Here is a 20728-nt window from a genome sequence, read left to right as displayed (position 1 = left end):
AGAGAGTTCCAAAGACTCATGACCTTCAGAGAGAGAAGATTTTTGCTTTTCTTTGTCTTAAATGGGCAGCCCTTTATTTTTAAACAATGTCCTCTAGTAATCTAGATTCTCGCAGAAGGGGAAACCTCCTTTCCATATCCATCCTGTTGAGTCCCCTCAGGATCTTGTATTGTTCAATCAAGTCACCTCTTACTCTTCTAAACTCCAGCAGATACAAGCCTATTCTGTCCAGTTCAGGATGTGTTAACGCATTAAGAGGCTAACCTTTTTATTATAGTGATTGTGTTAGTCTTCACAGAGCACACAGAATGTAAAAGCATCGGAAAAAAGATCTGAAAAGGCCAACTGGTCTATTAAACCCGCTCCATCCTGATATAGTGCAATCTATAAGCACCATTATGCAATCTCTCAAAATAGGCCAGAGGCAATGTGGGGAAAACTTAGGCTAATTTAGGAATATCTGGGATGTACCTTGCTGATCTCAAATACAATCAGGCAAGCTCCAGGAGACCATGTTGACTTCAGTCTGATCCCAGTTAACCCACCCGTCTCGCTTTAGTTTTGTAGCTTGACATTACTGAAAATTACTTTCTTCCTTCTCCTTTCCATACATTGTTTCTTGGCCATGATAACTATTAGATAACCTGCTCTCGTCAGTGTTGCCTTGCAGTCCTTCAGTAGGGGACTTGTCCAGGATGACCTAGTCTTTTTCTTACTGCTCCTCTCCCTGGAGAAATCCATGTGTTTTTTTTATACATTATGCTATGTTCTTTTCACCGATCTGTCTTGTGCAGAACATTAAATTTTGCATCAGGGGCAAGTAAAGTTGTTGATTAGAGCCATGTTGCTTCTGTCACTACCCTGGCCCAACATCCAGGTTGATGCCACCATTGAGGAAAAATTCAAAGCTTCTAGTAACCAGCTCAAATCATAACAGCAGAGACCTAGCTGTAGTCACCTTCCCGCTTTTTTAGCTAAGATGCAGGGTGCAATCCAATAACATCGGCTAAAATGGAGGAGAGTGGAGTGCAAGTTAGGAGAAAATCTTTAAAAGCCCTTTTCATCTCTTCTAAATGCAGTGGTTCAGATTGGATATGTTTCCATAAATTTGGGAGGTGGTGGTGAGGTTTTGTTCTCTGTGTAGCCAAACAATTATTGTCTTTCAATTCAACTGAGACCCCATCACTTGCAGGCCCCTCCACTTTCACCTGCTGTTGTACAACAGATTCCTCTGAAGTTTGTTAGTTAGAGATTGTTTGTTGAAACTGGGTTTCCCCTCTCATTTGAATATCCGAACCTATCTGTAGAACCTGCTGGTGAAGTTGGCCTTAAAGCAAATTGATTTAGTTTTTTTTTTGTTTTGAATTTATTTGAGCATTTGTTATGATGTGTTCTCCCATTGCCCTAATGTCTTGTGTGTTCCAGGTGGATTGGGAGGACTTGCAGGTTTGAGCAGTTTGGGATTAAATTCATCCAACTTTCTGGAGTTACAGTCTCAGATGCAGCGCCAGCTACTGTCAAATCCAGAAATGATGTCTCAGATCATGGAAAACCCATTTGTGCAGAACATGCTGTCAAACCCAGACATGATGAGACAGTTAATTGTGACCAACCCACAGATGCAACAGTTGATTCAGCGAAACCCAGAGATTAGTCACATGCTTAATAACCCAGACATAATGAGACAAGTAAGTCAGAGGGAGCAAGCAAAGAGATCATAATTTTTTCCATTTTTTTAACTGAAAAAAAGTAAATTGCATTGCAAAAACTGCTCTGTTCTTTTCAAACCAAGCAATCAAAGCTCCCTCCCCAACATGGCGACGAGTTGAAATGTGAATTCCTAGAGAGAAAGATGGCAGGAGCAGGCCTGATGGCTCAATTGCCTCTTCTCATTTTGCATTGTTCTTTTGTGTAAGCCTGGACATAAAGCATTTCGAGACAAGTAATTATTGCATTTGGACGTTTGCTCAGCTTTTAAGTTTTTGAAATAATTTTGTTGTGCTATGTGAAAGATCTACAAGTTTAAGAGATGACATACAATCAAAACATTTTAAGTGTTTTCTCTTTAGCAAGGATAATGATGCAAACATAATTTTAAACAATTCTAAATTCTGTGCCTTAAGAGCTGCCGATTTGGCTTAGTTTGATTTTGAATCTTTTTTTCAGATTTGAGCTTTACATTGTGTGTGCTGTTGTCTGCCCGATTAATTTAAATATCATCCTATTTTGAAATAGACTTTAGAGCTTGCGCGAAATCCAGCTATGATGCAGGAAATGATGCGGAACCAAGACCGAGCTCTTAGCAATCTAGAAAGTATTCCAGGCGGTTACAATGCTTTGAGACGAATGTACACTGACATCCAGGAACCAATGTTGAATGCTGCCCAAGAACAGGTAGGTGGGCAATCAATGTCAATCCTTCACCAAAAAAACAACCTAAATAGTCTTCTGTTTCAGCTCACCATCCAATTTTAGGAAAAACTGCCCTGGCATCCTAATTTCTCTTCTGTAAGGGTACTTGCAAATTTGAGCTCTACAGCGCAAACTATGACTGGATTTTTATAATGCTTGTATTACAGCATGGATTAAAGGATTTACAATGGAATCTGGAGGCTTGTCCTTGTAGCTACTAGTTGTATATACACTCAATGTAAATTTACAAGCTTACAATTTACATTTTCAAGGACACTTGTTGCCTGTTGCGTACTTTATTTTTCAGTTTTGATTATTTTGTTTTTCCCCCATGCTGCTATGAATATCAACAAATAAAGGAGGATCAATGATTTGTCTTCTGATATGAATTATATCTGTGTTTTGTTCCCACTAATATGAAATGGGTGCTGGTGTCAAAATGGTGCCTTTGGCATAATGGAGCACATATCATCCATTCATGTTAAAATTTGCAATACCATTTATGAATTGGCTATCAACGATGGCTGTATTTCTTTTTGGTGCACGATTCAAACATGTTCTGCGCCAAAACATTTACCTCAAAACTAATTACTCATTGTAATTGAGATTAGTTTTGAAAAGAATCATTCTTATTTTCATAAGATTTTCTTTCTCTTCAAAAGATCTCTAGCTCTGTTCACTCTTCTAGTAGTTCTGTAACATTTTGTTTGGTCTTTTAATGACTATTCACTATTACTGTCATGAGTAGAAACACTGGAGCATGATAGCCCCATTATATTCTCCAAGACTGGTTCATACACTAATAATACCTGTTTTTATTTAGTGTATGATAATGGTGTGTCCTATCTGCCCAAGCCTCTTCTGATGGTTAGCAATCACAACGTTGCCACTGGATTGCACAATGGGGTAGACACTTTTGGATCTTGTTTAGCTTAGAATGATGGGGCGAAAACATCCTCACTCTGCTGATAATTAATCTTTTGCTATCTGAGTTTAGGTAGTCTCTTAATATTCATGGACCCCCCCAGCACAAAACTGTCCTGAATTGGCACTCATTCGCAGCCTTCCTCATATGAGCCTGAAGATGATGTGTGTAGGAAATGGATTAAATTCAAAAGTAGATGGTGCCCTTCTAAAGCTTGGGTTGAGGTATATTCTTGGGGACAGAACAGAGAGCTTGATGTTATGTCTCGCTGAATCACACCTAACCTGGAGCTTTTGATAAGCACCCAGTTTGACTGAAGTATATTATGTCCCATTCCTCAACACTGTATGGACTTGATGGGCAGATGGCTGCCTTCTGTCCTGTTATGTCTATGACTATCTCTTTCGATGAGCTTGAACACAAAATTCAAATGTAAAAAGCTAATTATACATATGAAATACTTAAAAGTAAAATACTGGAGGTGCTATAAATCTGAAATAAAAGCAAAATGCTGGAAATTCTCCACAGGTGCTGCCTGACCTGAGTCATAAACAGAATTAATGTTTCAGGCAAATGACCTTTTGTCAACTGGAAAAAGTTAGTGATGTACCAGTTTTTAAGCAGGTATTGAGGCAGGGGAAGGGGGCAAGAAAAATGGGAAGGACTGTGATTGGGTGGAGGGTAGGAATGATCTGGTGATATCGATGATGGTGCAAGGAAAAAGGGGATGGCATTGGGACAAGTAAAGAAACAAAAGATGAGTTCAGAGTAGATGTAAATGACAGCAGCAGAATCATTATTAACAATTGCTGTCTGGAAAAAATGGGGACCATCATTATGATTTAAAATTGATAACTCGCTGTTTAAGTTGAAAGACTGCAAAATGCAAGATCAAAAAATGCAATGAAGTTCCTTGCACTTCATTGGAGCAGTGAGGCTGAGGACAGAAAGGTCTCTGTGGGAGAATTGAACAGTGTACAGAGAATTGAAATGGCAAGTGATTAAGAAGCTCAGGGTCATGTGTAAAAACTGTATTCAGCAAAGGATCACCCAATTTGTGATTGGTCTCCCCAGTGTGAAGGAGACCACATGGAGTAGTTAATGTTGTATTAGTGGAGACAATGTCATATCCCAGTCATCTGAAGGGGAGATAATTGTCCTGGCTTACTCTGACTTATGTTATTTCAAGAGTGGAGATCCACTTGATGCTACAATGCATGTGTAGCATAGTTTGCTTACCAAATATAATGACAAGCCATTGTAAAAACAAGGTCTGTAAATCTGTTTTACAAACACAATGCCTAATTATCATAAGTTCTAATGGTTAAGAATACACATGATTTTGCAGTTAATATTTCACAAACAATTTCCTTGACTTGGATTCTTGAATAAGACTACTGTAATCAGCAAATCTTATCACAAGGCTGTGCATGAAATTTGAAAAGCACTTCCAAGTTTTTTAAAATTTGGCTACCAATTTACTGAAGTTGGTTAATATAAATCTCAAGGTGTATTGTATGGGAGGTAAATTAGCTTCCAAAAGTGATGATCTGGCTGCTATGGCTGCTAATTTGAGTGAAAATTGACTCTTGGGCTCTTTTTCTCAAAATTTCAAAACTTGGATGGAATGGTACAGGAGTATTGGTACAATTTAAATGAAGTTAATACTTTAAGCTAGGTTTTTGATATCAGACTGTTGGCACATGGTGACTTATATGCATTTTAAGAGTCCTGGATCATTAAGAGATGGGATGAGGAAACTAATGATTATTACTTTGTAAAGAACAGAATATATGTTTCATTTTCACTGTAGTTTGGAGGCAACCCCTTTGCATCTTTGGTGAGTAGCCCTGATGCAGGCAATCAGCCATCACGCACAGAGAATCGAGACCCCTTGCCTAATCCCTGGGCTCCACTGTCGAGTTCACAGACACCTACAAGTACAACCACAAGTGGAACTACCAGTCAGCCCACAATGTCAGGCCTAGGAGCTGGATTGGGAGGTAAGGTTTCTTTGTCAGCAATGGTTTAAGAACTGAAGAGAATATAAACATTTCACTCAGTAGCTCTTAGGTTTCCAGAAGTTAAAATCAGAAAATACAGTATTTGCTGAAAAATTCAAGTGGGTTTATCTTATTGATTGCTAGCTAGTATACTGATGATGATTCCAGTGCAATGGTAGAATTGCATTAAGTTTTTGGTTTTTTTCATGTCCTGCAAAGGAAAACCCATTCAGCATGGAAGTGACTGGAATTGTTTGTACAGCGCCTTTTTATAATTTGTAATATTTTGATGCTTCTCAAAGGTTTCCAAAGGTACACAACACGGCTTAAAAAGTTCTTAATATAGCAGTTCTTTTCTAAATTGACTTGGTGTCACCCATTGAGAGCTCTCCTGTGCTGTGCTATAGTGATTATGTTTGAAGAGTGGATGCCTGGTATTTCTTCCTGCCTGGCATCTCCTGGCGGGAAGACTTTTTTCCCTTTTTCTATTTCCCTTTTTATCTCTTAATTTATTTTGCTCTTTTCTTTATTTTGTTCTCTTCCTCTTTACCTCTCCCATACCCCCACCACGAGTATACTAATCCTGGGAGTAGAAGCTCAGTGCTACGGGCAATCTCCTGGAGCACCCATCACCAACCTGCATTTGTGAAATCCTAATCTTATTAAATGATCTATTCCACAGCAGGATCTGGTATGTTCAACACACCAGGTATGCAGAGCCTATTGCAGCAGATCACAGAAAACCCACAGCTAATGCAGAACATGCTCTCAGCGCCTTACATGAGGAGTATAATGCAGTCTCTGAGTCAGAACCCTGACCTTGCAGCACAGGTACAGACTCAGATACCTCAATGTATTTTCTATAAATTAACTGTACCTAACAATAACACTTGTATTAAGTAATGCCTTATCATGTTGAAATATCTGTTTCACATTTTAAAGTACAGCAGTTAACACACAAATTTGACCTCCATTCTGTTTCAGCAATATCCTATAAACAGCATGAAGATAAGTTGACAAATTAATATTTTTTGGTGATATTGGTTGAGGGAAGAGACTTGGCCATGAAAATTGGGAGAGCTCCCTATTCTATTAGTAATATAAGCAGGCTTTTTAACGCCCACCTAAAACAGACAGGGCTTTAGTTCAATAGCTTACCCAAATAATGGCACAGGTGACAGTGCATGCTGCACTGTCAGCCTAAATTGTGATGTTCCAGTGTGGGATTTCAAAAAACAATTTTCTAACTCAGGAGTAAGAATGTTACTAACTGGCTCTTCAAGCTACACTGCATTTGAGTTTGAGGTTAATGGCTTACTTTTTTAATGCTGGTAACTAATTCATCACTTATTAAAACTTTAAGTGTTCAAAGGTCCAGAGAAATGAACATGAGCTTTGAATTATATTGCAAAACTATGGTACATAGACCTGACATTTATTATTTCATTCCTTCCCTCCAACATAAGATCAAAGTGGGGATGTTTGCTGCTGATTGTACAATGTTCAGCACCATTTATGACTCAGATCATATGGACACAGACTGCTTCAGTAAGACCTGGACCACATTCAGGCTTGGGCTGATAAATGGCAAGTAACGTTTGCGCCGCAAAAGTGTCAGGCAATGACCATCTCCAACTAGAGAGAATCCATCCATCACCCCTTGATGTTCAATGGCATTACCGTCACTGAATTCCCCACTATCAACATCCTGGGGGTTACTATTGATCAGAAACGGATCTGAACCAGCCATATAAATATTGTGGCTAGAAGAGCATGTCAGAGGCTGGGAATTCTGCAGCAGGTATCTCACCTCCTGAATCGACGAAGCCTGTCCACCATCTGTAAGGCACAAGTCCAGAGTGTGATGGAATACTCTCCACTTGCCTGCACGAGTGCAGCTCCAGCAAAACTCAAGAATCTCGACATGATCCAGGACTCACTTGATTGCCATCCTATCCACCACCTTAAACATTCACTGACTTCACCACTGACACAGTGGCAACAGGGTGTACCATACACAAGGTGCTCAACCACCTAGAAGGATAGCAGATGCAAGGGAACACCACCTGCAAGTTCCCCTCCGCACAGCATCTTGACTTGAGCTATATTGGCATTCCCTCCCTATTGCTGGGTCAAAATCCTGGAACTCCCTTTCCAACAGCACTATGGGTGTACCTACACCCCTTGGACTGCAGTGGTTCTAGAAGGTCATTTACCGCCACCTTCTCTAAGGCAATTAGGGGTGGGCAACAAATGCTAGCCAATGACACCCATTTGCTGCAAAGGAATTTTAAAAAAATTATTTCAAGCTGTTATTTTAACACGCTTGCTTTTGATTGCAATTTTAAAGTCACTTTTTTGCACAAACACCCAGTTTACTCTTTTTTTTCTCCCTTCACCTTTTTGTTTCCATGTTGTTTCAATTGACCAAATGTCCATTGTTCATGCATCAGCCTAGAAGTGCCCGCAGATGTTGATGAACGCACCTATTTCTGCGGCAGTCACTATAGATATCTGCTAAGAGCAGAATCACTTATTTGTAATCTCCTCTGTCTATCCTGTCCCAGGCAGTGGACAGAGTGTAGTACCCCGTTACTGTCTCCAAGCTCACTTTGAATGGTGAACACTTTTGTATATGTTTAACTTGCCATTGAGCTAGGAACCTAAATGCCTTTGCTGCCTGTTACCGAAGGTGTAGGTACCATATTTGCAGATTAGTTTCAGTCATATTTGAAGAAATTTAGATGTTTCCAGGCATACAACCCTAAACTATATCATACTGCTTGGTGAGCCAAATAATATTTGCCATCCAAGAGTTCATTTTGGATGATTGCATCAACATCATGGCCTTGACGGTAACCTAGCTAACGGTGATACAATTTTTTTCCCCCCCTAAATAAAGCCTCTTCACTTGGCTGTACCTTCCATTACTTGCCCTGCCCAGACTCGTGCAGTGGTGGTGTGTGGCTTTTATTTAAATCACAGCTTGATCTGTCCCTGTACTCCTGTGACACTTTCTCCTTTTAAGCATCTTGCATTGTTCCACCCCTCTCGCCTCTCATTTAAAATCCTCGTTTTCTACCACTTGCCCAATTACCATAAAACATTTTTTCACTGGGATATCCTTACTGCTTTCCTCCTTCAACCTTTGCACCAAACAACTTATTCTTGGTGAATTCAATTTCCATCTCACTTTCCTCTGAGTTCACTGCCCTCTAACCTCCCTTAATCTCTCCCTCCAAATAAACTCCCTAACTAAGATTCATAGCAACCACCTTGACCTTTCCATCTCATGTGGCCTTGCTACTCCCATTGTGTCAATCACAGATAAGGCCATCTTTGTTATATTGTTGTCCACTCACATGCTCCTTCTCCCTCCCATCCTACTTCTTTGCCCACCCCTGGAAGAAGAAAATTCTCTCCTAACAACACTTTCAAAATCTCAACCACCTAGCCTTTGGTTCTTCATTCACTATTTCTGCAGCTACCGATCTGGTTAACCACAGGCTAACTTCAAGCTTTGATGTCCTCGTCCCCTTTGAAACCATCACTCTCTCCTCTCACCCTGGTTGAGGCCCTCATGTCTCTGAAGGCCAAAGGACACAGACTTAATATAAAAGCAAGTATCTTCAGATGTCTCAAAGCACTTTCCAGCCAATGAAGTACTCTTTGAAGTGTAGGCACTCTTGTAATGTAATGTAATGTAGGCAATGCAACAGTCAATAGGCTGATAATGACCAGGCAAGTTGTTTTAGTGATGTTGATTGAGGGATAAATATTGGCCAGGACTCTGAGGATAACGCCTCCCCGCGGGTTCCCCCCCCACACACCAAACTCGTCTTCGGAATAGTGCAGTGGGATTTTTTTTTACATTCGTTTGAGGGCAGATGAGGCTTCAGCTTAAGGTCTCATCCAAAAGCTGGCACCTCTGACAGTGCTGCATTCCCTCGGTACTGCACTGACAAGGTAGCTTTTTGTGCTCCAATCCTGAAGTGGCACATGAACCCAGAGCCCCTGACCTGGAGGCAAGAGGGCGACCAACTGAGCCACAGCTAATGCAACATCAAATTGTATTTAATGTCTTTAATGTAATTAAAAAGTCCCAAGGGGCTTCACAGGGACGTTATAAAGTAAAATGTCACTGAGCCACATATGCAAATATTAGGGCAAGTGATCAAAAGATTGGTCATTGAGATAGGTTTTAAGAAGTATCTTAAAGAAGGAAACTGAGGTGAAAAGGTTTAGGGAGGGAATTCCAGAGCTTAATGTCCAGACAGCTGAAGGCATGACCATCAATGGTGGAACATTTAAAATTGCGGGTGCTCAAGAGGCTAGAATTAGAGGAGTGCAGATATCATGGTGGGTTGTGGGGTTGTAGGAGATTTGAGATAGGGAGGCAAGAAACCATGGAGAACTTTTAAAATTCTCAGGGAGTCAGGGTAGGTCAGCGAGCACAGATGAGTGAATGTAAGTTGTTGAGTTATGACATGGGCAGCAGAATTTTGGATAAATGGAGGGTAGAAATTGGAAGGCCAGCAAGGAGCGCATTACAGCAATCAAGTTAAGAGCTAGCAAAGGCATGGATGAGGGTTTTGACAGCAAATGAGCTGAAGCAGGGGCAGAGTTGGTCAAAGTTATGGAGGTGGGAATAGTTTGTCTTGGTCATGAAGTGGAGATATAGTTTTGGGGTGAATTATGACACCAAGTTGCAAACAGTCTAGTTCCCCATCAGTTGCCCAGGGCGAGGGGAATGTTTCTCAGTGGCTAGTGAGTTTGTGGTGAGGACTGAAAACAATAGTTTCAGTTCCCCCAGTATTTGGTTGGAAGAAATTTTAGTTCGTCCAGTACTGGATGTTGAACAAGCAGTCTGATAATTTGGAGACAGTGGAGCGGTTGAGGGAGGTGGTGCTGAGAGAACTGGATGTCGTTAGCGTTCATGTGGAAACTAGTGTGTTTTCGGAATGTGTTACTGAGAGGCAACCTGTAGTAAGGAATAGGATGGAGCTAAGGATATATCCTTGAGGGATGCCAGAGGTAACTGTGCTGGAGCAGGAAGAAAAGCCATTGCTAGTGATTCTCCAACTATAATTAGATAAGAATGGAAGCAAGTGCAGTCCCACCCAGCTGGGTAAGGAGGGAGAGGCTGAGGATGATAGTGGAGGAGGATGTTATGATCAATGCTATTGGGGTTGAGAAGGACCGGATAGGATAGTTTAGCTTTGTCACAGTCAATGAAAAAAAATTGGTCAAATTAAATATTTGTGCTAACAGGGTTCCATTGTAACAGGAATATCAGAAAACAAAAACATCATTTTTTTTCTTCAAACGAATGAACTAAGGCAGATCTTCCTTGTATTTTGCAGATCATGCTGAATAATCCGCTGTTTGCAGGAAACCCTCAGCTGCAAGACCAAATGAGGCAACAGATCCCTAACTTTCTGCAGCAGGTAAATGAGTTTGTTTTTGACTTCACCCAATACCCAAATGCTGAATCGCTTGTTTTATTCACATGGAACTTTGCAAGTGACTGAGAGCAGTTGGAAGGTGTTAAATTGTTCCTATTTGTAAACATACAGCTGTATTGATTTCAAATAAGTTGTGTGAATGCTCTAGAGTAAAATGATATGTTATGGCACATTCACATCCAAGATCTGGAGGTACTCCATGACATGGTTTAGACCATAAGACATAGGAGCAGAAATTAGGCCATTCAGCCATCGAGTCTGCTCCACCATTCAGTCATGGCTGATAAGTTTCTTAACCCCATTCTCCTGCCTTCTCCCCATAACCTTTGATCCCCTAACCAATCAAGAACCTATCTATCTCGGTCTTAAATACACTCAATGACCTGGCCTTCACAGCCTTCTGTGGCAACGAATTCCATAGATTCACCACTCTGGCTAAAGAAGTTCTCCTCATCTCTGTTCTAAAAGGTCTTCCCTTTACTCTGAGGCTGTGCCCTCAGGTCCTAGTCTCTCCTAATGGAAACATCTTCCCCACGTCCACTCTATCCAGGCCTTTCAGTATTCTGTAAGTTTCAATCAGATCCTCCCCTCATCCTTCTAAACTCCATCGGGTATAGACCCAGAGTCCTCAAACGTTCCTCATATGTTAAGCCTTTCATTCCTGGGATCATTCTCGTGAACCTCCTCTGGACCCTCTCCAGGGCTAGCACATCCTTCCTGAGATACGGAGCCCAAAATTGCTCACAATATTCTAAATGTTGTCTGACCAGAGCCTTATAAAGCCTCAGCAGCGCATCCCTGCTTTTATATTCTAGTCCTCTTGAAATAAATGCCAACATTGCATTTGCCTTCCTAACTGCCGCGTCAACCTGCAAGTTAACCTTAAGAGAATCCTGGACTAGGACTCCCAAGTCCCTATGCTCCAGATTTCTGAATTCTCCCCCCATTTAGAAAATAGTCCATGCCTCTATTCTTCCTACCAAAGTGCATGACCAAAGTAGCTTTGCTACTGTCTAGGGATTGAATTCATTAGATATTTGTACTTTTGTGCTTATGTTATGCTTTTCATATTTCACAATATGCAAATAAAGACACTCAATCCACTGTAGCCTCAGATATGCCCACAACTATATACTCACTAAATCAACTTCTTAGTTAATCCTTCTCAAGACATTGTGGTATCTTCTTGAATCTAAGTTCTGTTCATTTTCATCTCCAAGGCTGAGTTGATTTACTGGCTGGGATATTCCATGCCTCCTGGCACCTGGCATGTTGGGTGGCATGAGTGGACAATATGGCGCGATTGGTTTCAAGATGGCTTGAAACCAGTTTGTGATTGTCCACTCAGCCTGCCATTTCCTGCCATCAGACGTCAGGAACCTCATTGTAATACATCAGCATTTCATTATAAGGTCAGCCTGCCAGACTCATCCCCCCCAACTCCGCTGGCTCGGTTACCCACGCTGATGTGTTTCGCAACAGCGCTTAAGCGACATGCACCTGGTGGGCTGCACTTCGCTGGGGACTTCAAGGTTTGTTTGCCTACCTTGCTTCAGTCAGCGCACTCAGTCATCAGCGCCAGTCTTCACAGACAGCGCCACATTACTTTTAGAGGGGCTCATGGGTAGGTCTCTGCCTACAAGATCAGCCAGATGTGGGTGGCTTTTCACTGGCTGCAGGGCAAGGTCTTGCCTGGGGAAGGGGGAGAAGTGGCCTCAGCCAAGGGAAGAGGCTGAAGGATTAGAGCTGTACTGGGGAAGGAGGATATCCCCGGTGTGTGTGGGGGCACATGTTGATCTGTGCAAGTGGCCTCAAGATGGTGAGGGCTGAGGCAGTCTCCAGAGGAGGTGAGGCCAGATGGACATGTGAGGGTATGTGTGTGAGAATGGGTGGTGATATCCCTTCAGCTGGCAGTGAGTGAGATGCCAGTGAATGTGTGATGGGCTTGAGTATCTGAGTTTAGAGTGAGATGATTGTCATACTCTGGCTGCATGGATGAGATCATTCACCCTCTATCTGCCTTGGATAGCCAACCTCTTCTGTGCAGCATTGGCACTGACCATCACTGCCATTGCCTACCAAATTAGAGTGGTAATGTAGCTGCTCTCCTGTGGCCAGATTGGGGAAGTGGACATCACAGTGGACCTCCACGGCGTCCAGAGGTGCTCAAGGGCTGCAGTTGTCTTGCCTTTCGGGGCTATCTTCTTTGCTGCAGTCCTAGGCTGGAAATGCTCAGCGCGGCTGTACTTCGAATGTGGTGCCTGGCGTGATGAAACGGCGAGGTGATGGCATGGTGAATGGATGAGAGTCCACCTGCCTTGGAAACGGCGTTTTACTGGGAATGCGTAAGTAATGTGGCGGGTTTGGGAGAATACAATATGAAAACCCAACATCGTGGTCGGCAGGTAAAACATTGTTTTACCCACCTGCTACGGCATTTGGTGTAGACCTGGGACGTTTCCGTCCACTGTTACTCAGTGAACCCCAAATTTCACCTCATTCTGATATTTCCTTTTTTCAGTTTTCCTCTTGCACTTTCCACTGCATGATGCACACAATATGTAATAGATATATGGTGATTTGCATTTCCTCTCCAGGGATCAATAAAGGAAGAGTTGATGTAAACTGAGATAAAATTGAGCTGTTTGTGTGGAGATGTGCAGCTTCTAATTCTATAGTGCAATCTAGCACCAGTGGTAACTGAGTATTTCAGTGAATTGTTATTGTGCTGCACTGTGCTGGAGTGTCTTAAAATTCATGATGTAGCAAATAGATGAAACCCAAAGTTTTCAATCTTGACCAAAGTACCATGTTCTTGTAATTCCAGATGCAGAACCCTGAAACATTATCTGCTATGTCAAACCCAAGAGCCATGCAGGCTTTACTGCAGATTCAGCAAGGCCTGCAGACGTTATCTACAGAGGCCCCAGGGCTTCTGCCAGGGTGAGCTTTGTTATGAAACGGTAGTTAAGTGCTACTCCATAAATAAAAATGGATGCTGAGTCCTAAACATACTGTTGACATTGCTTTACTTAGTATTACGTAATATTTACAATACAAATGAGGCCAGCTTGGCTATGCTGGTGTTTGTGCTCCACATGGGCCTTCTCCCACCCTCCTTCATCCAACTCCATCAACACATATTCCCTATTCCTTTCTCCTTCATGTGCTTTGGCTCCAAATGTGCCAGTCATCTTTAATGTATCCAGTAAGTGCACTGGTTACTGGGGGTTAATAGGAATTGAATTAAAGTATTGCATGAAGAACAGACATCCAGGTTTGGCTTGTAATCAATACTCTTAGTTTCTTAACAATTTCCCTCCCCACAGCTACAGAATTGGGCTAGTCCATTGTGCCTCTACTTAACATTTTAGTTATTACATTTTTTAAAAACCAAAAAACCCTACAACTCAGTGTATTGCTTCTCTCTGGCTAGAGATTAGCTGATTTGCATAATTTGAAAAATCTGATCACTTGGCATGAGTTTTGACAAAGAGCAAAAATACACAAATCTACTTCCTTGACAAAGTGACCTGCACCTTTAGTCATGAATGTTACTTTAGAGGACTTTACTGTGGACTGTGAATAAATTGCTGTTAATGTTTCTGCAGGACATCATTCTTTTCGTGTGGTTGTAACAGTTTTGCATAAAAACTTGCTCTATTGCTTTTGCTCTGTTATAACAAAGTTTTTTGTATTGTTCAGTGACTTGATGTGACTCAATTGCTGCTATTACACTTAATCCCTAACCACTGCCATTTCAATTTCATCAATATATATATCTGGCCTGCCCAGGGAATGGGTGGTGCTGGTTAAGTGTTCGACTTAGATGGAATACAGTGCAATACTTGTAGAATGAACTAATGTACAAGTACTCAGGGAGTTAAAACCAGTATTCTTTTTACTTATAAACCTCTAACAGTACAGTAAAACATAAATTGAAGTATAAAATAATAGTGTGCAGGTTCCGGATAACTTTGTAATTGCTTCTGGCAATTTGTATTAGGGAAACATCAGAAATTCTGATTGGTAGAGTGCCAGATAATAACGTTTACTGTAAAATGTACAGAACTGTTAGTAACATCCCAGAGTCTAATCTTTTGCTGAATAATTTGATAGCGCTTGCTGCAAATAATACCCTAAAGGTGGCACAGAATTCTAGGCATACTGCTTGTGATGCAGCTTTTGGAAATCTTCTACATTGTACTGTGAACTGAATGTTGTTACTATCTTGTTCCATGTTGTTGGCAGACTTGTTCAAAGTATTCTGTTTAATTTTTTTTCTTTAAAGATATGGCAGTGGTATTGGAGGAATTGGCACAGTTACCCCCAATACAAATGAGAATACTGGTGGAGCAGGTGGAACAGTGGGAACTGATGGCGGACAGCAGCATTTTGTGCAGCAGATGTTGCAAGCATTAGCTGGAACGAACTCCCAGGTATTATGAAATGAGGTGAAAATACAGTTGGCCAGTAATTTTGATGTAACATGACACGCACCAGATTCCAGTCTCTCTCATGGGAGGGTAGTTGTGGTTATGACATTGAAATGAAATCCAGCTGTTCATAAAACAAATGCATCATAATTTTATAATTGCCTGAAAATCTTGGAAAATTACTGGATTTCTAGGCTGAAATCCTAAAACCTATTTGGGAAAAGCCTGGCTGCTTTTTGCGGCTTCCCTGCAACACCTCCGTTGAGATCAACGCTGGTAATTTTGGGGATAAAACTGTGTATGCAGTTTACTGTATACCACGTTTGCATCTGTATTCAATAGAGAAGAGAATACAGCCAATGTTACAGTAAAGGGGGAGATGGTAGAGAAATTCTTTAGGATTAGACTGAAGAAGAGGTACTTAAATGTCCTCTAGAAAAGGCATCTGGTCCAGATGGGAGGCATCCTGGATTGCTAAGGGGAGGGTAGAAATTGTGGAGGCTTTGGCTACAGTCTTCCATGCCTTGGATACAGGCCTGATGCCAGAGGGTTGAAAGGCTAAAAATGTTGCAATCTGTTCAATAAAAAGGGGAGAGGGATAATTAGCTAACTACAAGCCAGTCATCCTATAGGCTTTTAACTTTTAAAGCGAATAATCTGGAATTCCATTGCCACTTTGGAAAATGGTCACCAATACAGATTTCTTAGACAAATCATATTTGACTGACTTGCTTAAGTTCTGTGATGAAGTAACAGAGGGTTGATGAGGATAGGGCAGTTGATGTGTGTATTATTACCACCGGGATGGGAGGAGTGAGTGAATTATCAAGGTCCACCACTATGCAGGCCATACCATTTAATCCAAATGTTCAATTTTCTCACTGAAATTGCCAATTGTCTGCCTATACTTATAGTACCCAGAATAAAAGAGACTCTGACCAGGCTTCTTTATAAAAAATTTTTTTAAATGATTGTTTCATTATAAAATAAAACTCCATTTAAAGAAATTTCAAGAACTGGTTGGCACACGATTGTAATCCAGAAGTGTAACTAACTAACCCTTTTAAACTTAAACTTTCCCAGCGCACACACGGATACACATACACATACAAAAGATACATGGGTAATGTGCAGAGTCGGGTGGATGGAAAAAAAACTTGCTTAGAGAAAAGAATTAAACTTCTGAGGTTCAAGGCTGTCAGTCTAAAGTTGCCTTGGGTGAAGACGTGCCACTGGGCCCAGTAGATGTCAGGAAGTTCACCAACAAGGCTTCAGCATGGGGGAGAGTATAGCTGGATCAATGCTTCCTGTTTCTGCTCGCAAGCCCAAAATTATGCAGACAAACTACACTCTGATGAGGATTATCTGACTACAGGTCGAGAACCCCACACGGTTTCACAAAACAGAGTGAGAGTTAGTCAGGGTAGCATTCTGTTCTCAGCCTTTCCCCAACAAGATTGAAAACAAAACCACAGGTTCAAACATAAAGTTTGCCTCTGCCATGTGATTGCCTTTTTGTCTTGCAGCTTTTCATTAAAGTTCAAAACAAACAAACACCTCCTCAAGTACCATATAGCTCAGGTGATTGCTTGGAAGAGGCCTGCTTGTTGACAGTTCTAAGGTGAACTTATGACCCTTTTTAAAGAAAACTCTCGGGCACCCTCCAATGTCCAAATAATGCAATATCTTTCCATATTTAAAAAATAAAATCCAATTTAGAGAGATATTCTAACAGTATAGACTTTCAAATGGTGTTTGATAAAGTACCACATAATAGTCAGGTTAGAAAAATTGAAGCCCATGGGATGAAAGAGCAACATGGATACAAAATTGTCAAGGGACAGAAAGCAGTGAGTAGAGCTGAGTAGTTGTTTTTCAGACCAGAGGGAAATATACTGTGGTGGCCCACAGAAATTAATATTAAAACTACTACTGTTTTTGATAAGTATTCATGATGGGGACCTGATTCTAGAGGGCATAATTTCAAAGTTTGCAATTGACACTAAACTCAAAAGGTAGTAGACATTAAAAAAGATGGTATCTGACTTCAGGAAGATGTAGACTGGTGAATTGGGCAGGCCAAAATTTAACGAGGTGTGAAGTGATACATTTTGGAAGGAAGAATGAGAAGAGGAAATATAAACTAAATGGTACAATTTTTAAAACAGTGTAGAAACAGAGACCTGAGGGTGTGCACAGATCTCTTTGAAGGTGGCAACAACGCAAGGTGGTAAGGCTGTAAAAGAGGCAAACTGGATCCTTGGCTTTATAAATAGAAGCATAGAGTACAAAGACAATGAAGTTATATTGAACCATTATATCGTCTGGTTAGGCCTGAGCTGGAGTAATGTGTGCAATTCTGGCACTGCACTTTAAGAAGGAGGGCAAGGCTTCGAAGAGGGTATGGAAGAGAGTAATAGCAGTGTTAAGGGACTTCAGTTAAATTCTGAGATTAGTGAATCTCCAAATGTTCTCCTTAGAACAAAGTTAAATAATAGAAATTTTGAGGATCACAAAGAGTTTTGATGAAACAACATCTCCTTATTTATTTTAAGTGGCAAAAGGGTCAGTAACCAGAAAACACAGATTTAAAGCAATGAAAGGGCCAGAGGTGAAATGAGCTAATGTTTATGAACTTATGATCTAGAATGCACTGCCTGATAGTAGTGGATAGTAACTTTCAGAAGGGAATTGGATCAATACTTGCAGAGGAGAGAATTGCAGGATAGAGGGGGGAAAGTAGGACTTATTGGATACTCTTTTGGAGAACAGTTATGGTGGGCAAAATGGCTTCCTTTGGTGCGATTTTATGATGCAGCAATATGATAATGACCAGATAATCTGTTTTATTGATGTTGGTTGATGGATACGTATTGTTGAAACTCCCTGTTCTTATTCTGAATAGTGCCCTGGGATCTTTTACATCGATCTGAGGTGGTGCACGGGGCTTCGGTTTAATATTTGGTCTGAAAGAGAATGTAGTATTCCCTGCACACTGTTGGATAAACCCTGTACCTATTAAACAAATTTGTGCAGCCAGAGACACTAATATTTGATAATTCACTTCATTTATTATTGACTAAAGATTAATCTTCGACATTCCAAATAACACGCAGAGTAGGGCACATTAGCTCCACATTAAAAAAAATTACCGTGCATGGATTTAATGAGGGCTTGTGCAGATGGGTTCTCCCGGCCTGTTCATACCACATGATTTTGCAGGCAGTAATGGTCACCTTTTTTTGTCAAACTAAGTAAAATCCCTCTTATGCCATTTTCTCTTTTGGTTTTCTTTCTGCTGTTTGGAACTCTGAGTAATACTTTGAGCAACCACTGTTATGAATAGTTTGTCAAGACAAGAGGCCCCAAGCCTTTTCACACCACACTTTCTGTCATTGTTTTTTCCAAGCCACAGCTTTGATGTAAATAATCTGTCAATCTTCTCGAGCAACAAATTACATTTCTAGGGTAAATAATAACAGAAAATGCAGGAAAGACTCGGCATGTCTGGCAGCAACTGTAAATCTTGAACATTTCCTGTTCTGACAGAGAGTCACCAATCTGAAAAGTTAATTCCGTTTTTCTCCACAGACACTGCCAGACCTCCTGAGTCATTCCAGCATTTTCAGTTTTTGTTTAAAAATTTTCAGCATCCATGGTCTTTTACTCTTGTACTTTTTCATACTACCTCCCTATGCAGCACCCTGTTATGAAATGAAAGCTTGCGTTTCAAATGCTTATTTTGTGAGCATCAGTGAGGGGTGAAAGATAGGCTCTGCGTGAACATGATTTAAACCAATTCTGTTTATTGTTTTTATTAATGTAAAAGTGTAATACTTACCAGTGTTAGCTTTTTGTGCTCAAGTTTCTAGAGTGAGACTTGAACCTACAACTTCCTGACTACAAGGCAGAAGTGTCACAGATGAGCTACAGCTAATACCTTAACTGTCTGTAAATAATGTGTAGAGACATTGGTTGGTTGAAGACCAGTTTACCTTGATTCCAATATGCTACATCGTAGAATAGTCTGTCAACACTTACATGTGAAGATGGGCACCTGAAGATCTATGAAATATTCTATTTAGTATTGATAGAGAATACCTGGTGACACGTTTTTCATTCTGTTGCCTTTACATGTCATTGCTGGGCAGACTTTGACTCCGAATCCTGAAGTACAATTTCAGCAACAACTTGATCAGCTCAGTGCAATGGGATTTCTGAATCGTGAAGCCAACCTTCAAGCTCTAATAGCAACAGGTGGAGATGTCAATGCAGCCATTGAAAGGCTACTGGGTTCTCAACCATCTTAGCAATCTTTCTGCAGCTTGCAAATAAATTGTAATTTATTTTTGATATAACAGCAGTTAAATCTTTAAAAACAAATGCTCTTTTCAGCTTGACTTTTGAGGTTCAGTCTTGCAGTTGGAGATGGAGATAATTGCATTATAATAAGAGAGTGCACAGAGGCATTTGTACAGTACATGAGCATTGGGATTTACTGCTTTTTTTTGTCAGGCCAAGATGTTGCATGCATAGAAATTTTCTGTTCTGTTTGTAATTTTTAAAAACTTAGATGAGTCATGTGAATAGTTTTTTTGGTCTGACCTGAAAATCTGTTTAAATCTCAAGTCCTGCTGTTTAACTAGTAGCCTCTTGATAGCAATTTGTATAGAATAAAGACTTTGCAAGAGATGCAGAAGAAACTGATCAAAACTGCAGTGTCTGACAACTCATAGCATATTGTGAACGAAGCATGCATTAAGGCAAATACATCCAAAAGACTAAATGCAAAATACCACTGAATCTAATATTTATTACTTTGCTTTATATGCAAAATGAAATGCATAGAAGTGTACTTCATTACATATTATTTCACTGAAAATTATTCAATACCTTTCTAGTCTTGTTGAATGCAATTGCAGTGGTTTTGAGCTTCCTAATTCTGGATGACTTCAATTCTTTGTGCAGCTTTAATGAGCACCTTATTCTAAACTGTGTGCTTTCAACTACAGCAGATTGGCTTTGGCCAGTAAAATCCTAGCATACTGTATGTGCATTATAATTTGGGATGTCACTTTTTCCCCCCCAAGTGTCACTTGTGATATTAATCTAATTATTTCTCTGAACTGCCTTGTACAAAATATTTAACCTGTCAGTTTTTATCAGTAGTAATTACTTAAGTGCACAGATCATTAAAACTGAATTAAAAATAAATTGTTTTGTGCCTTTTTTAAAAAAAAATATTCAATCTCAATGTGAAAGATTTATGGTCAGTAATTCTATAGCTGTTATTCATTTGATCACGTAGCTATTGAAAATTACTGTCATGACATTTAAGATAAACGCAAAGGAAAATGTTGATAATCTGGGGCTTGGGAAGATAATCCCAATTTAGAATTAGCATTGGCATAAGTATAATGGAAGGAATGACCTCCTCCATATAATACGTAATATTTGGCTGCTAACCTGACTCTTCCCTTTTGAGTC

General features: G+C 40.4%; 1 protein-coding gene across 5 annotated transcripts in view; it reads left to right on the top strand.

The window, feature by feature from the left end:
- LOC121277107 (ubiquilin-1-like) overlaps window positions 1-20455 on the top strand; it is a 42524-nt gene extending 22069 nt beyond the window's left edge. For 2 of the 5 annotated variants that reach the window (XM_041186121.1, XM_041186124.1), the window contains 8 exons: window positions 1426-1688; window positions 2236-2394; window positions 5151-5340; window positions 6023-6171; window positions 10704-10787; window positions 13633-13748; window positions 15097-15244; window positions 19378-20455. In XM_041186121.1, the coding sequence (XP_041042055.1) occupies window positions 1426-1688; window positions 2236-2394; window positions 5151-5340; window positions 6023-6171; window positions 10704-10787; window positions 13633-13748; window positions 15097-15244; window positions 19378-19551 (1283 nt within the window). In that variant the 3' untranslated portion in view covers window positions 19552-20455. Of the gene's footprint in view, window positions 1-1425; window positions 1689-2235; window positions 2395-5150; window positions 5341-6022; window positions 6172-10703; window positions 10788-13632; window positions 13749-15096; window positions 15245-16767; window positions 16863-19377 lie in introns of all 5 variants that reach the window. The other 3 variants (XM_041186125.1, XM_041186122.1, XM_041186123.1) reach the window with 3 other exon arrangements.
- Window positions 20456-20728: the final 273 nt, after the last annotated feature.

Source organism: Carcharodon carcharias, chromosome 4 (assembly GCF_017639515.1).
Source record: "Carcharodon carcharias isolate sCarCar2 chromosome 4, sCarCar2.pri, whole genome shotgun sequence".
NCBI lineage: Eukaryota > Metazoa > Chordata > Chondrichthyes > Lamniformes > Lamnidae > Carcharodon > Carcharodon carcharias.
Note: the sequence above shows the minus strand (reverse complement) of the source record. Positions and strands in the feature narration are given on the sequence as shown.